This window comes from Amborella trichopoda, chromosome 3 (genome assembly GCF_054954075.1).
Source record: "Amborella trichopoda isolate Santa Cruz 75 chromosome 3, AtrichopodaSantaCruz75HAP2 v2.0, whole genome shotgun sequence".
NCBI lineage: Eukaryota > Viridiplantae > Streptophyta > Magnoliopsida > Amborellales > Amborellaceae > Amborella > Amborella trichopoda.
Genome location: NC_142338.1, coordinates 50,348,253 through 50,364,691, shown reverse-complemented (window position 1 = coordinate 50,364,691; position 16,439 = coordinate 50,348,253). Strand labels below are relative to the sequence as shown.

Genomic DNA, 16,439 nt, shown 5'->3' with positions numbered 1-16,439 from the left:
TTTAGTAGCAGTCGACTATTCGCAACACTACGTCACTTACCCAAAAAAAATCAAATCCCAAACTTACCGACACGTGGGTTCATAAGGAAGCTGCTCCCTTATGGACCTGGTCAAAAACGGTGGTTGAGTTTGAGAAAAAAATAATAAATTTAATTTTGTAATAAGAAACGCCAATTTATTGCATTATAAAACTAATTACAAAATAAGCCAAAATTAGTTTGCTGCTCAAGGCCGTGGTAGGTGTAAGACCAAATCGCGCGTGCTGCACAGGGAAAGCCGTCGAAAGTCAAAATGACGATAATGGCCTTCAAACTTTCAAGAATTAAGATGTGCCCATATCCCATGGAGAAAAAGTCGATATTTCTTTTTTAAAATAGCATAAAATACTTGGTTAAGTTGTTGAATGTACTACATTGACCACCAAAACGCAAGATTAAGAACAAGTTTTTCATTATAAACAACTGCTATACTCACATTCTGTATTTTATAATGCATAAAAAAGATCAATTTGGAAATAATGCGATATGAAATCTTGATTATGGAGAGAAGAATATATATATATTAACTTCCATTCATAATTTGAAACTTTTATTTTTTTTTAACCCCACTCGAGATTTGTCACAAGAAGTTGTAGAAAAACTAAAATAATTAGAATTTATCATACCATGAGAAAAGAGTTAGAAGTATATCCCTAAAATTGGATTTTTCACTATGTTCAAAATTTCAAACATTTATTTGTCTCAAATAAGGGAAATTTATTCTAATAAGCAGAAACATGTACTAATTTACGCTCATGTTCCTATTTTTAATTTTTTTTTTAAATTTTTTAAAATGCCTTCGGTTTCTGCTGTTAAGTCCCAACCCAAACCATTCACAAATTGGTTCGGATTTTCAGAATCCGTTCGGAGTGGTTTGATTTGATGAACCGTTTCAGACTGTCAAATTTTACTAACTTAAATACTAAGAGTTTTGATTTCGATTTTGAAAATCCGAACCGATGGCATTCTAAAAGAAATAAAAAAAAAAGAGGAAATACAAGGAAATACAAGATATTAGCATGAATCTTTTCTAAAAAATTATTTTCGCCATCGGCAACTTCTTGGAAAGTTCATCGAAACAGCGAGGGCAAATTTGTAACAGCAGAACAACGAGAAATTCCCGATTGCAAACCTCATTAACCCATCATCATGCGTCTCTATATAGAGAGAGAGGGAAAGTGTGTGCTCATTGTGCAGATACCACTCTTGTCTGCCTGCCTGCCTGCCATATTTCTGACGAGGAAATCTCCCTCTCTCTCTCTCTCTCTCTCTCTCTCTCTCAAGTTACCCATTGTCTTCTAAGATCCAACCTTCGTTCTCTCTCTAGATCTAGAAAATATTTTCCTCCTCATTCTCTCTCTAGATTTCTCTCTGTAGAGTATAGAAGAGAAGAGCGCGAACTTAGAAATGGCTATGGCGGCTTCTGTAGCAGGAGGATCAAACATAGTAACAAAGCCAAACCACCCTTTTTTGCAAAGAAGGAGCCCTGTGCCGATAAAGTACAGTAACACTAGAATTTGTGCTGTTCATGCTGCTGAACCAGCGAAGGGGGCGGAAAAATTAGGGTTTATGGATGTGAAGAGGAAGGAGGAATGGAGATTGGATAGCTGGAGGAGCAAGAAGGCAGTGCAATTGCCTGAATATCCAGACCAGGGTTCTGTAGAGTCAGTGCTCAAGACTCTTGAGAGCTTCCCCCCTATTGTTTTTGCAGGAGAGGCTCGAAACCTTGAGGAGAAGATTGCAGAGGCGGCTGTGGGGAAGGCGTTCTTGCTTCAAGGTGGTGATTGTGCAGAGAGTTTCAAGGAGTTCAATGCGAATAATATCAGGGATACATTCAGGGTGCTTCTTCAAATGAGTGTGGTCCTCATGTTTGGTGGTCAGATGCCTGTTGTGAAGGTAATTTAATCCCTAATTGTTCTTACTAGGATTTCAATTTATTTATTTTACTGGAGTTTTAATTTTCTAGGAAATTTGAAATAAATGAAATTGACATTAAACACAGAAATACGAAGTGACCCAAAAGGAAAAAGTTAAATGATGGCAAGGTGAAAAAAAAAAAAGGTGTGATCTTTGGTCCCAAATCTCTGAAAGATGCAGTCTTTTTGCTTATTATTATTATTATTATTTTTTGAGAAAGGTAATAATAATAATAATAATAATAATAATAATAATAATAATATTATTATTATTATTATTATTATTATTATTATAATATAGTTATCATTATTATTATTATTATTATCATTATTGAAATATTATTATTATTATTGTTATTTCATATGAACCATGATAAAGAGGAAAAAAGCGGAGATTCTAAGGCTGAAGAAGCCACAAGACCTGGAAATGTAGGATCGAAAATATGGCAAAACTCTCCACAAATGAGCAATTCCAGTACCCAAAGCCCTAAAAGATGCTTTATTCTTTTTTTTGAATTTTTTTTTTGGGTGTTTGGAATGCCGTGTTCGGCATGCAAGTCAGCTTTCTGCACCACAAATCTATATGAAATGAAACAATTAATGGCCTTTAGCTTGGGCATATCAGAAATTATGGTTTATTGATTCAAACAACTCTTTCTTCAGCTGCTGTTACTGTTTAACGCGCTCTGCTTAGTCCATCTTACTTCTTGAATCTTAAATGCTGATTGTTGTAGTACCCAAAGTTGTGTGTACAATTTGGGCCATTTAAAAAAAATTTAAAATATGAAAAGATTGTAAAATATAAAGATATGTTACACAAACTTTTCTTACATGATTTAGATGTATTTGGCAGAGATTGGTGAGTGTTTTTTTTTGCATAATCATATTTTTATATTTTTCCATTTTTGGATTTTTTGAAAATATGCCAAACTGTAAATTGGGTTGTTTTAAATCCCTAATTTCTCTACTTTTTTATCCTTGTTTTCACTTTTTAACTGTTTTAGGTTTGAATTACTTTTAATGTTTTTTATTTTTTATTTTTTCTCAATTTTTTCTTAAATTTTTTAGGGTCTTTTTGCCTTGCGCTGGACTAGGCTGAGGCGAGTGCCGACACACTGTTTGCAGTTGAATTGAATCTATGCGCAACCTAATCTGTTGATATCTTGCTTGCATCTCTTGACCCTATGAATTTCTTTTAATGTATAATTTGGTACTTGGTGGTTGCTTCATATCCTGTGCTATTTGCCTGGCAATTTTTTGCTTATGTGAGGATTTTCTTAAATCTTATTAATATTCCTTACTCTTTTTAAGGGAGATGAATAAACTCTGCATCTGGGAAATGTGGCTTTATTTGTTGGGGAGTTTTCCTCCTAAAATTGTTTTGGTTTGTTTCTTATGGGAGGTTTTATTTAAGATGAATTGGGTATATGCAATTGTAGATCACCACAAGAATCTTATTCTTGATTATTTATGGTTTGTTTTCAAATTGAGGTTTCCATTTGAACTTTTTAGTATACACAATTACCATCAGTTGGTTCCCACTGAAATTTCCAATATACAAAACTGGAACATCAGTTTAGTTGCCTGTGAACTGTCTAATGTACATAAATAGAACATCATCGTCCATTACAAAATGGTTTGTCTCCTCTTAGATTGCATGTTGTTTGCTTCTCTTATGAACTCAGGAAATTTATCTGCAGATCAATATTTTCTTCAAACCTCTCTATAATTCTTGTTCTTGTACTGTCAGTTATAACAGAAGTCCTGACTTTGCCGTGCTTTGTCCAATGGACTTTTTCTATGAAGAGTTGTCTGTGTATATGTCTTATGTTTTGAATTTTCTGGGTACTTTCTAACATAATTCATTCAATAACCTAATAAACTCTCCCCTAAATGTCGGTTTAATCTCAGAAGCGTTATTGGGTCACTTGGACTGAATTCTTCCCTATTTTATCAATCTCTTACAGGTCGGAAGAATGGCTGGTCAATTCGCCAAACCCAGATCAGATAATTTCGAAACAAAGAATGGTGTGAAGCTTCCTAGCTATCGTGGAGACAATATCAATGGAGATTCGTTTGACGAGAAAGCAAGAATACCTGATCCCGAAAGAATGATAAGAGCCTATACTCAATCTGCAGCTACTCTGAATCTTCTCCGAGCATTTGCAACTGGAGGTTATGCTGCAATGCAGAGAGTCTCCCAGTGGAACCTGGACTTCACTGAGCACAGTGAGCAGGGAGACCGGTATTGGATCTTTTCTTTTCTTGATTTTCTTTAAAAATCATTTTTGAAAATTTTTATTTTCTTTTTTTTTCCCAATGGTGTACTTCGATGTATGCAATTGACAAACAGAAAAGCTTTTGCGGGGTTGCAAACTATAGTTTCATTGTGCTTTGTTTCTTTGCATCATTCCTGGCATGGCTCTGGACTTACCTGGGTCTGCACAGATCAGAGGTCTGGTGAGTCCAAAAAACCTTGGGACTCACCCTGAGTCCGAAAGAAATTGGAGTTTTTTTGTGAGTTTTGTTTTTGAAAAAATACCCAGTCTGACTCCGGACTTGCTTGAGTCAGACCAGGTGACTCAGGCTTGGGTGGCTAATCCAGCCTGAGTCCATATTTTTAAATACTTGTTCATAGAATTATATCAAAGAAATTTTGAATCTTTACCAGAGATAGTTTTGAGTTTTGATTTTTTTTTCTTTCAGATACATGGAACTTGCACAAAGGGTAGATGAAGCTCTGGGATTCATGGCTGCCGCTGGACTTACTGTGGACCATCCTATCATGACCACCACTGACTTTTGGACATCCCATGAGTGCCTTCTCCTGCCTTATGAGCAGGCTCTAACCCGAGAGGATTCTACTTCTGGGCTTTACTATGACTGCTCTGCACACATGGTTTGGGTGGGAGAGAGGACTCGACAGCTTGATGGAGCTCATGTTGAATTCCTTCGTGGTGTGGCCAATCCTCTCGGGATCAAGGTGGGTTTCTCTCTCTTCAAACATTTTTCTTGATATATGCTTTCTCCTAAACATTCTTATTAATGAATTCATTCTTTAGTCTATAACCGCATTACCATGCATAAATTGCCATTTCATAACAGATACATTTTGGCGAGGTTTTCATTTTCTTTTCTTGGGTTGACAGTTTCATCTCTTGTTTGATTTAGATCCATCTTCCCTGTTTGCTATTACTCCTATTTTGAGTTGACAGTTTGGGTTATGTTTTCTCTGCCACTTGCATGGCATTCATATTGCCATTTTTATGATTTTTGATATACTGATCTATTGTTTGGGGCTTCTAATGGAGGGGTGTGTTTCCCCAGCCATCGTCGTTTGTTCTTTAATCGCTTATCATTTGTTGTGTATTCAGGCCAGCGATAAGATGGATCCTAGTGAGTTGGTGAAGCTATGTGAGATTCTTAACCCTCACAACAAGCCAGGAAGATTGACAATCATTACTCGTATGGGGGCTGAGAACATGCGTGTAAAGCTCCCGCATCTTATTCGTGCTGTGCGCCAAGCTGGACTCATCGTAACATGGGTGAGTGACCCAATGCATGGGAACACCATCAAGGCACCTTGTGGCTTGAAAACACGCCCATTCGATTCAATAAGGGTAAGGACATTCCTTCTATTGATTTTTCTCTCACTACAAGGTTAACTAGTTCCAAAAAAAAAAAGAAGACATTCTTTCTATTGATTCAATAACAGTCTGCATGTATGTATGCAGTCTTATAAAGTCAACGCCCTATTGGGTTGAGGTCTTATGTTTTTATTGGGTTTCATATTGTTCAGGCTGAGTTGCGTGCTTTCTTTGATGTGCACGAACAAGAAGGGAGCCACCCAGGTGGAGTTCACTTGGAGATGACAGGCCAAAACGTGACTGAGTGTATTGGAGGGGCGAGAACTGTGACCTTTGATGACTTGGGCTCACGTTATCACACCCACTGTGACCCAAGGCTTAATGCTTCACAATCTCTCGAACTGGCCTTTGCAATCGCTGAGAGATTGAGGAAGAGAAGGATAAGATCAAACAAGCAAGAAGTTCCTCCACCCATTTCACATCTTTCTATGGGACTTTAAAGACTATCACCCAGAAATTTCTCTTATGGTGTTATCATCTTAGTTTGGTTCTATAGTTTAGTTTGGTTCTGTAGTTTATATTTGTGTTTATTCTTCTCTGTGCCCTCAAAAATGGGATACCAAAAGCAATTGTAACTTACCTTTGGCAACCCTCCACTTTTTTCATTTAGTTTTGGTGCATGTTGAGGGTATTGTTTATGTATAAGGCTACTAGGAGAGGGGGGTGTTTTCTTGGAAGACTCATGGCTTTGTTCTTGGGCCCTGTAAGAGCAGTCACTGTAAACTTTTCTGGCTTTTGGTGTTGCAGTAAGAAGTTCTCGTTGTGACTACTTTAGAGTATGAAAAATTTATTCGTTGTGACTACTTTTAGAGTATGAAAAATTTATTCCTAGAAAAGTAAAAGTGAAATTCTCTTTTGATGAGTAAAGGAAAGGATAATTATTAATGAAGAAAATTTGAAAAGAATATTCAACATATTCAAAAGGAAACAATTACTATTAATGAAGAAAATTTGAAAAGAATGTCCAACATATTCAAAATGCTTATGAAGATGATAGCAATAGAATTTCCTTTCAGGTCACATTTAGTAACCAGGAAAAGTAGTATAGGATTGGGCTTATTCTAGATCGGAGAAATACCCTATTTTGATGTTGTAGTAACTTGGAATTAGAATTTTTTCATCCCTGAAAATGGGGATGCTGGAATTTAAGGTGAGGCGGGTTTGGTGGAACTCAACTTCACTGTCCAATGATGTCTCTGTACATCCCAAAAATATGTTTCTTTCCCTTCTCACAATTTTAAGCATTTCCCGATGTGGTTAGCCTTTAAGCCTTCGAAGGAGGCTTCTTACATTTTCCAAGGATTTGGATCTGAGGGCATTCATCTCTGTGGTCTTTGGTAGGTCTTTCTACCAAATTTTTTGTTTTTTTAACACTGATGGGATTTGAGCCCACCAACTTCACTTCTTACCATGTCTTACATGCTTTATCTCATTCTTTGGATTTATGGGCCAAATGGTTTGTTTTATCATTTATGATTTTTCTTTTATGATGGGGCTTTTGTTTTCGGGCATTCATCAGGAGGTTTAATATGAATCTTTTGACATTTTTAGCATTTTCATACCTTGATTTTCATATTAGCTTTCAAATTCATCATTCATATAACATTATTGATTTTCGTGGTCTGTATCAGATGCATCTAGGTTTTTAACCTTTTCAGTTTTGATGATTATGTTCATTTGTGCATATTAGTCATCTTTTTTAAAGGCTATTATGGTTATCACAATAGTAGTGATGGTAATTTGGTTACTTTCTCTTTTTTTAATGCATTATTTGGGTTCGATTTCTATTTTTGGTTTATTGCCTTTGTTTCTAATCAATATGGTTTGACACACTAATGATCAAATAAATAAATAAATATGGTTTGACACTAAAAAGGAAGTAAGAAACAGATGTAAAACAATTCATCTTTGAATTTCTGAAGAGGGTAATGCATGTATATTTGATCATGTGTTGCTGAATGCTGATATTTATATCATGTAGATTAGCACTTCAATCGGTTGTTTAGCTCTTTGAATCACGGCTTAAATAGTCATTGTCAAGTAGAAGCGTGGGCTGGAAAAACACTTGTGTTGGCATGTGAGTCAGGAATCATCAAAGAAGTGGAGTTTGAAGGAGAATTGAAGCATTAAAAAGTTTAATTTATCTGCGGTTTCTATTCGTGGTTCATCGATGAAACTGGGAGGATGGAATCTTTATGAGGTAGTTGGTACTTGGTAGCGGCTCCCTTCTATGAATGATTTGACTATATCTTGGCAATCAAACCTCCTAGATAGTGGTATTTAAGCTGATGCATCAAATTCTCTGATTTGAAAGCTTCCTTTTGGCATATTGTTGCATACATGATCAAGCTCTTTGCGAGGTTATAGTGCCCCAAATGCTTGCCGATTTTTGACCAAATAAACCTTGAGGTGGGACAATCTATAGGGAAATGGTATTGAAAAAGAGCAAAGCATAGGCTTAAAATGGAGGTTGGGCTAATTCCATGCTTTTGTAGAATATCTGAAGTAAGGGGAAAGTGATATGGAGCAAACCATTGGAACCAACTCACCTAAGAACATAAAAATGATAATTATCAACAAAAGAAAAACAAAAAAGACATTGGAGTGATATTCTAATTTTAATTAGGGTTGGTTAACTGGACAGTGGTTTCTCCGCAGCTATGAACCTATTTTCAGATGGAGATATTGCCACTATGATATCTCCAGTCATTGGATTGATTCAGGTGAGGCATTGTTCTATAGCTTACCATCACAAGGTCTGCTTGATAGTTTTGTGAGACTGACAAGTTCCATATTCTCACATAAGAGTGCATTGGTCCTCCTTTCCCTAGAGACAAATGGGGAAAACCAACGATCATGTTCACAGCACATGATTAGATGCGATTAGGTATTCTCTAGATTTACACAAATAGCACTTGGTATGAAAGCCTATATTGCATGAAATTTGTGCCTATTGGATGAAGCCATCTTGGAGTAACGGCTCGGAAATATCGTGTTCGCATCTACTTTCTCATTTAAAGGACGTTAACATCATGACCATTATAGAATTCTTCATGCTTGTAAGTTCCCTGTGGTTCAAGAGAACCATTCGGTAGGGGACCGATTCTAGTTTTGTTCTGATGGAATTTGAGTTCCCCCCATTGTTGATGAATGTGGTTTTCAAGCACTTTGGAAAGCCTCCTGATACCATTTGACTGTTGCATCTTTGATAAGATTTTAAGTTTGTAGTATCTATACATTGGGCAGCCGTTAACTGGCATGATCCTTGGTATTGATTATTGAACTTAACTCGTTGAAACCTGCATGAAAGAGCCACATAGGTGGGAATGCTTGTTACAAGTTCCTTGTTATGGTAGATCAATTTTAGATGGCTATCTAATGTTTCCTTTGGTAATACTGATAGTTGTTTTGGAGAGACCTAACCCTTCCAAATCTACCATGGTTTTTAGTTTGGCTTCCCAGTTCCACTTGTGGTTTATCTCAACTGAGGATTCTGTGTCCACCTATAAATAGGGCTGTTAATGGGCTGGGATTGGGCCGAGCCCGAACCCGGCATGAAATCATGCAAGGCAGACCTGGGAGGCAACCGAAAATTGGATTTTGAGCCATGCTTGAAATCTTGTCAACAAGGTCTGAACCTGAAAAACCAGGCCGGGCCTTCTATAAATGTAGGGAAATTTTTATTTTAAAAGCTTATGTAAAATTACGGGCCAGGTTCGGCCAGAAAGCGCACTGGGCTTACCAAAGCCCGGTCTTAACTGGCTTCTTGTTTTCTAGCAACCCAAAAATGCCCTGATGGTTTGCATTGGGTGGATTAGATTAGGATTTTTTGTCCATTTACTTTATTTTGGCTTTCTTCTTGTTGGACTCGATTTTAGTGGTTTACAATTAAAGAACAAATCCATTTTAATGTTGTCTTCCATTGCACATGCTAGTCACCTGATTTGCAGACCTCATTTTTGCGGCCAAAGTTTCCACTATATAAAATGCTGTATAAATTATACACACATTTTTTGAAGTTGCCACACAAGTTTCTAATGTGTTTCAATAATGCCACCTTCTTTAAAACTTGATTTTTGCAATATCTTTGTGTTGATTGAGAACACTCATCATCATCGTCATCATCCGAGCCTTATCTCAACTATTTAGAATCCGCTTGTTGATCGAGAATATTACTTGTTAGGTAGACCTCATTTCAGCTTGTATGTTCCTCGACAGTAGCGGTGTCATGCAAGCAAAACGAGAACCACTCCATAATGACTTGTCTTTAGGTTGGAAGGGAGTTTTAAGTGCCATGCCATGGATTTTTAGTATTATTAAAGCCGAAACACAACCAACAAGAAATGAAAAAGAAAGATGTCAATGCCTTTGGAAGCAATCAAATCTTTCAAGTCGAGCAAATTGTATTTGCAAATTTCCCTTCTTCTTTTTGGGCAGTTCAATAGTAGGAATGGAACTCTAGTGGTTCACATTGTGGCATCCACCATCCTTATTATTTATGCCTAGAGTTAGGGGTGGCAACGGGTTTGGTCAGGTCCGGGTTTGGCAGGACTTGGACCCAACCAAAACATTAATATATTATAATATACGATATTAACAAGGATTGTCTACAAAGAGATAATTTGTATTTTTTAAATAGAGGTCACATTCATTCATGTCCCTTAAATTTCAAAATGGGTGGTTGTAAGAGTGTCATTGAATAAACACAAAGTTTCAAATAAATGTTTTTTGGACTTCGTGACTCACTTCAAGCCATCCAATTTGACATCTAATGAGTAGGAATGTTTATGACCTCCATGCACAAAAGCTAAATGGCCTATGTGTAGACAATCCCATATTAGTATTAGCTCATGGGATTAATATTGTTCTATATAGCTCATTTCAAAAACCAAAATTCCTAAGTTAATACAAAAATAAAATAAATAAATTGAGTTAGAGAGATCCATTTATTGTCATATGCTCTCCACCTTCGAAAGGAAAATTGTTTCATGCGGGCTGGACCGCATGACAACATATGCGGTCCAAATAGTGTAAAGCATCAATCTTAAAGATGGATGCAATCAGGTGTTTTATCTAAAAATAATGGAAACTAACAGTTCAAATGTTTTCTTACTAGAATTATTATTTCTAGTTCTTAAAATTTATTTATTTTTTCATATTCATGACCTCCAGGTTAGAGATTACTTGTCCTTGAAAATTAAGTCCAAAAATACATCTCAAAACTAAATTCATTAAGAGGCCTGCATGTCTATATATGCGGGCTAGGCCACATAGAAACCGAGTCCATTTCGAAGAAGCTGTTACAGCAATAAAAAAAACTATTACATCCATTTTTACGTAGTTCTCATAAGAAATTGATATATGACGATAATCTTTCCATGTGTATTTCTTCTGGATGAGAAATTTTTTTCAATCTAATACCTATCTCTCTCTCTCTCTCTCCTAAAGATGTAGAATATGATTTAAAGTTAGCTATCCTACCATCTCTACAGTATTGGGATCCTTTTTTAATTCTTGTGACATGTATCAAGTACTTAATCCCTTGACTTTGGCGTAGTATGGATAAATATATTCTAGGTTGGTTTTATGCGAGGGAGTAGTGGATATTAAGCTCCCTTAGGAGCATGAAATCTTTTAGATATACTCTTATTTTTATGGGATTATATTGTATGAGACTATTTATTTTTGTTACAGGGATGTCACAATTGCTACCAGCCATTAAATAACATAGAGTTCAATAATTTTTTTTTTTAACTTTGAGTGTAGTCACTTATAACCACTCGATTTGAAATTTGATGGACAAGAATGATTGTGATCTCTTTGTATTAAAAGTAAATGATATATTAGTATACTTTTCCTATTTCTATAGAAAAGAGACGTACAAGATCTGATGGACAAGAGTGAATAGGGCAAGATCCCACTTATCTTTGGGTCTGGGTAAAGATCCAAGTCCCATAATATTTTTTTTGGTTTGGGTTTGACTGTACTGGGACCAGACCCGACCCGTTGCCACCCTTACTTTTGAGAACTTTAATTTTGGGATGTAACCTTACAACCTAATGATTAACCTCAATTATTATGTCTAATACAAACCTGACAAAACAACATCGTGGAGACTATTCAATTTTTGGGATATGTACAATGTGTTTAAAATGACAACCACATTATCTTCAATATGATAGCTAAATTTATTTGTAATATAATTTAAGTAATATTCTTTATCATTTTCAAAATTCATTTTGTTATGAAATGCTACCCAGTATTTATCTAAGAAAAATGGTTTGATAGGGCGGCAACTCTATCAAAATAAGTAAAGCCTCACCTAATAATTCATCAAAAATTACAATTCAAGTATTGGAAAGCCTTTACATCAATCATCTTGGCTTGAACATATTAGTTGTAAAAAAACATAAAGATTTTAACCTCTAAAATATGTATATTGTAAAAAATATCTAGACCATTCATTTCACCCTTAAGTTTAGTGTTCATAGATCCGCAAGATTTCTACATTTTTTGAGTTTCAAATTTTATTGTCGGTATTGGAAATTGATTTAGATCCATCATGAAAATTTTTGTTGCAGAAAAGCGCTTTCTAGACAAGGATTTGAGATGAAGCTTTATTTTGTTGTCATAAAACCTAGGCCCTATAGAAACTTCATCATTTATCTAAATGATGAATAAACCCCCTTTAAATCAATTCTAATTGCATTGTAAAAAATACAGCCATGGCTATAGATTACACATTACTAAAGTGACATGGAGATGAATGAATTAATAATTCTATATGGGGGCATTTACTACAAAATTACATAAAATCTTCAATTGTATTGAGTTACATTGTAATTGCATAGAAATGTAATTGAGTGTCTAAACTAGAAAAGGAGTTAGGGTCGTGATGGTCGTAGCATCTCAGTTACGACGTTGTGGTTTTCAATCTTTTTATTGGTTTTTTTGGGTAAGTTGTAGTTTTCAATCCTGTTGAACGCCACCAAACTTTAAAAAAGCTGACTCCCTGATCCATTTGAAAAAGGATGTAGGGTTTGTCTTTCCCATTAAATTACCCCAAAAAGTGTCTAAACTTCAGTTAAGCCCTTGCCATGTTATGAACTTCGAAATTTTTTTGTAAGTTGTCAACCTTGAATTATGGGGCACCTAAAAAAACTCACCAGAAATAGTTGTACCGATATAGAGAAGTCCTCTAATTGATCATCTTGACTTGTATGGATGTGAAAACAAAATTAAGATCACAAAAATAGCTCTCATCTTGCAACATATTATCTAAACCGTTTATTTTCAAGATTTTTAAGTATTTATAGATGTGCTAGATCTGCACAAATTTTAGAATTTTAAATTTACAAAATTAAAAGAAAAATAGATTTTCGGTCTAACACAAGGTTACTGATATTGAAATTGCATCTTTTGGTACACTGCAGATGTGTTCCTTGCTTTGATTATTTAAAATTTGTGCCCTATAAAAAATTGCAAGAAAAAAGAGAGAAGAGAGAGATTTATGGAATAGATAATAGTGAAATTTATTTCTATATCCCATTTAATATTGTAATTATAAAGAGCCCCCAAACTTTTGTATATTCTGCGTATACCCCCCTTTTATGTTGTTTCTTTTCTTTAGATAATAGTGAAATTTACTTCTATATCTCATTTAATATTGTAATTATAAAAGGCCCCCAAACTTTTGTATATTATGTGTATACGCATTTTATGTTGTTTTCTTTTCTTTTTTCAATCTTATCCTCGCTTTGGAGATTGAAAAATCTAAAGTTACTGGTCATCCTTTTTTTTTTTTTTTTGTTTTTTTAAAGTGATTTTTCACTTCAGATAATTAAAATTTGAAGCAATCATGACTTTGGATGTTGAATATTTGTTTTTTTAAAGTGATTTTTCACTTCAGATAATTAAAATTTGAAGCAATCTTGACTTTGGATGTTGAATATTTGTTTTTTTAAAGTGATTTTTCACTTCAGATAATTAAAATTTGACACAATCTTGACTTTGGATGTTGAATATCCGAAGATGGATGGAAAATCTCAATTATAATGTAACTTTGGATGTTGAGGATATTGAAAATTTGGAGTGATTTTGGTTTTTTCCTAAAAATGACTTAAAAAATGATGACGGCAAATATAGAAAATCCAAAGTCAATGGATATTCAATCTCCAGCATTAGGGATAAAATTAGAATTTTAAAAAGATGCGCAAAAAGGATATGCACTTAATAATAAAAATTAAAGGGAATTTTTATAATTACAATTTCTAAATGGGATATAGATGTAAATTTGTCCAACGCTTTTAGGTTTAAGCACAAAATGATCTTTTTCCATGATCATAGAGATTGGATCGTGGATTTGTGCTTTTAAAAAGTTACCCAAATTGTATAGGACTTCTTCTATACATATATCGATTCTAAATGAAGGGCTGTTGCTGAAGATGTAAGAGCTGTTGGGAACCGACGCTAACTCGATTAATCTTTGTTACGATGAATCTCCCACTACAACAAATCTAATACTTTAAAAACAACTTGTCTTTCATTAGAAAATTGATTCCAAGAAATCCATGCACCTAAGAACCATATATGGTGTAGTAAACTCGGAAAAAATATAATGAAGTTATGGGTGAGGCCTGTTTTCCTCCCCTGCTTATGAGAAAATACCACAGAATGCTCCCCAGCCCTATAAAGAAGAAACTGGAAATGTCTTTACTCCTAAATGACCACATGGTTTAATAGAAATATGGTGGTCATTGATTCTAATTTGACCATGATTATGCTTTTTCCCTAAGATCCTCCTCTGCCTTTAATCGTGCCTTTTTCTTTTGCAATTTGAACTTAATGGTCTTGCTCGTCATTCTCATATTCTCTTCCTCCAATTGCATCATTTCCTTTTAGTATTTTCTCTTTTTGAGTACTTTGTGTCTTTTTTTGCTCTCTACCTTCTTCTTCTTCTCAAGATATGGTTTTTTCAAGCCCGCATATGTAGAAATGCGGGCATCTTTGTAAATCTATTTTTGAGATGGATTTTAAGATTTAATTTTAAAGCCTCTAACTTGGAGATCATGAATATGAAAGTATAAATAAATTTTAAAAAATAAAAATAATAATTCTAGTAAAAAAACATTTGGACTGTTAGTTTTCATTGTTTTGAGATGGAGCACCTATTTGCATCTATCTTTAAGATGAATGCTTTACTCTAGACCGCACATGTAGAAATGCGGTCCAGCCGGCATGAAACAATTTTCCTTTTATGAGTTCTAGAGTCATTTTTAGATATGCGTCCCCTCTTTATGACCTATTTTTTAGATGGATTTCGACCTAAGTTTTTAGGTATATATAATCTCTAATATAGAGAACTTGAATGTGTAAAATAAACTTTGACAACTAACAAATATTTTTTTTGAAAGAAAAATTTTAACTGTTGATTTGGCCTTTTTTTTTTTAGAGACTACATCTCCACAACCATCTTTAAAATGTAGGATGCCCCAAGAAAACAGAAATGAAACAGAAATGTAGTTATGCGTCCTCCGATGCATAACCCACTTTACCATCCTCTAAAAACCACCGTTACCCCAACATCCAACTCCATCTTTTCTTTTTTCTTTTTTACAAATAACATCCAACTCTATCGTTGTAACTCACATTTGACAGAGCTCCTATTTTTGGGCTTATTTGATAATAGCTCTGCGTTTGTTTCGAATAATATAGAACAACAACATTGATTAATGAAACAAAAAAAAATACCACAAAAAAACACCAAGATTTATGTGGTTAATTATTAATATGAAATTCAATCAACATTGCAACTCCAAAGCTATAAGATGACCCTCACAAGAGAAATTACTTTAGCGCCATAGAAACATATTCATAAACTGAAAAATGCCTCATTCATCAATTAGTGCTGGAGAGCAAAAGGGCCTAGATCAATACACGATAGATATTAGATTGCACCACAAATCTCAAGAGATGGCTGCACACATGCAACATGTGTAAGAGGATTTCACTATTTTTGGAGATCATTACTTGTCAACAAAGCACTTGTCCCTCTTTCCGAGGGAGAGTTAACCTTCGTTATATCTCCATTTTTTTATTTTTTTATTTAATATTAACTTAAGACGTGGTGAGAATGGAACTCTAGAAATCACTTTGTTGTATCTACCACCTTCACCACCTTTTTATTCTCTCCCTGAGTGCCTTGAATTTTCCCTAATTGTACAAAATGAGCCCTTAAACCATGCTAATAAATGCCGAAAAACTTGAGGTTGTTATTAGTACCTGCGAATCCTAAATTCTTTTTTATATGGATTTTTGGAGCATTTTGAAAATGTGTCGCAACCTTTAGATTTCATCAAACCCGTTCATTTGTTTACAAAGATATATGACCTCCTTGAGGATTTCCATAACAAGTACACACGTTTGAATCAAACTAAAATCAATCTAGATCCCTAATGCAATTTTGTTGAGAGAAGCCGTATTATCTTTGTGTATACCAACAAAACTGAACTAGGGTGTTCTCAAGGGACCGATCCTAGGTGTGTACAGAGGTGTGAACGGGCCGGCTGAAGTGTAGTTGGACCTAAACCTGACCACGAACCAATGTAAGTCCAACTTCTTGGACCAGGACCTAAAACTGAATCCAACCTACTGGATTGAGCCGGGGTCTAAATAAAAAGTTATTATATATTTTTGATAATATATGAATATTATTTTTAAAGGTCGGATTAACCCAACTTAGACTTGGTGAGGGCTAGGGATGGAAATGGACACAAATCTGACCCGTTGGGTCCAATTACTAAGTCTAGATCAGGTAAACCCAACATAACATCGGGCCG

The 16,439-nt window shown here is 35.0% G+C and overlaps 1 protein-coding gene across 1 annotated transcript; it reads left to right on the top strand.

Moving 5' to 3' along the window:
• Positions 1-1,226: 1,226 nt before the first annotated feature.
• LOC18429141 (phospho-2-dehydro-3-deoxyheptonate aldolase 2, chloroplastic) lies at positions 1,227-6,370 on the top strand. The gene is made up of 5 exons (XM_006838433.4): positions 1,227-1,934; positions 3,922-4,199; positions 4,661-4,937; positions 5,329-5,574; positions 5,754-6,370. Exons 1-5 carry the CDS (start codon positions 1,446-1,448, stop codon positions 6,039-6,041), a joined length of 1,578 nt encoding a protein of 525 aa, XP_006838496.1. The 5' UTR covers positions 1,227-1,445; the 3' UTR covers positions 6,042-6,370.
• The last annotated feature ends 10,069 nt before the right edge of the window (positions 6,371-16,439 follow it).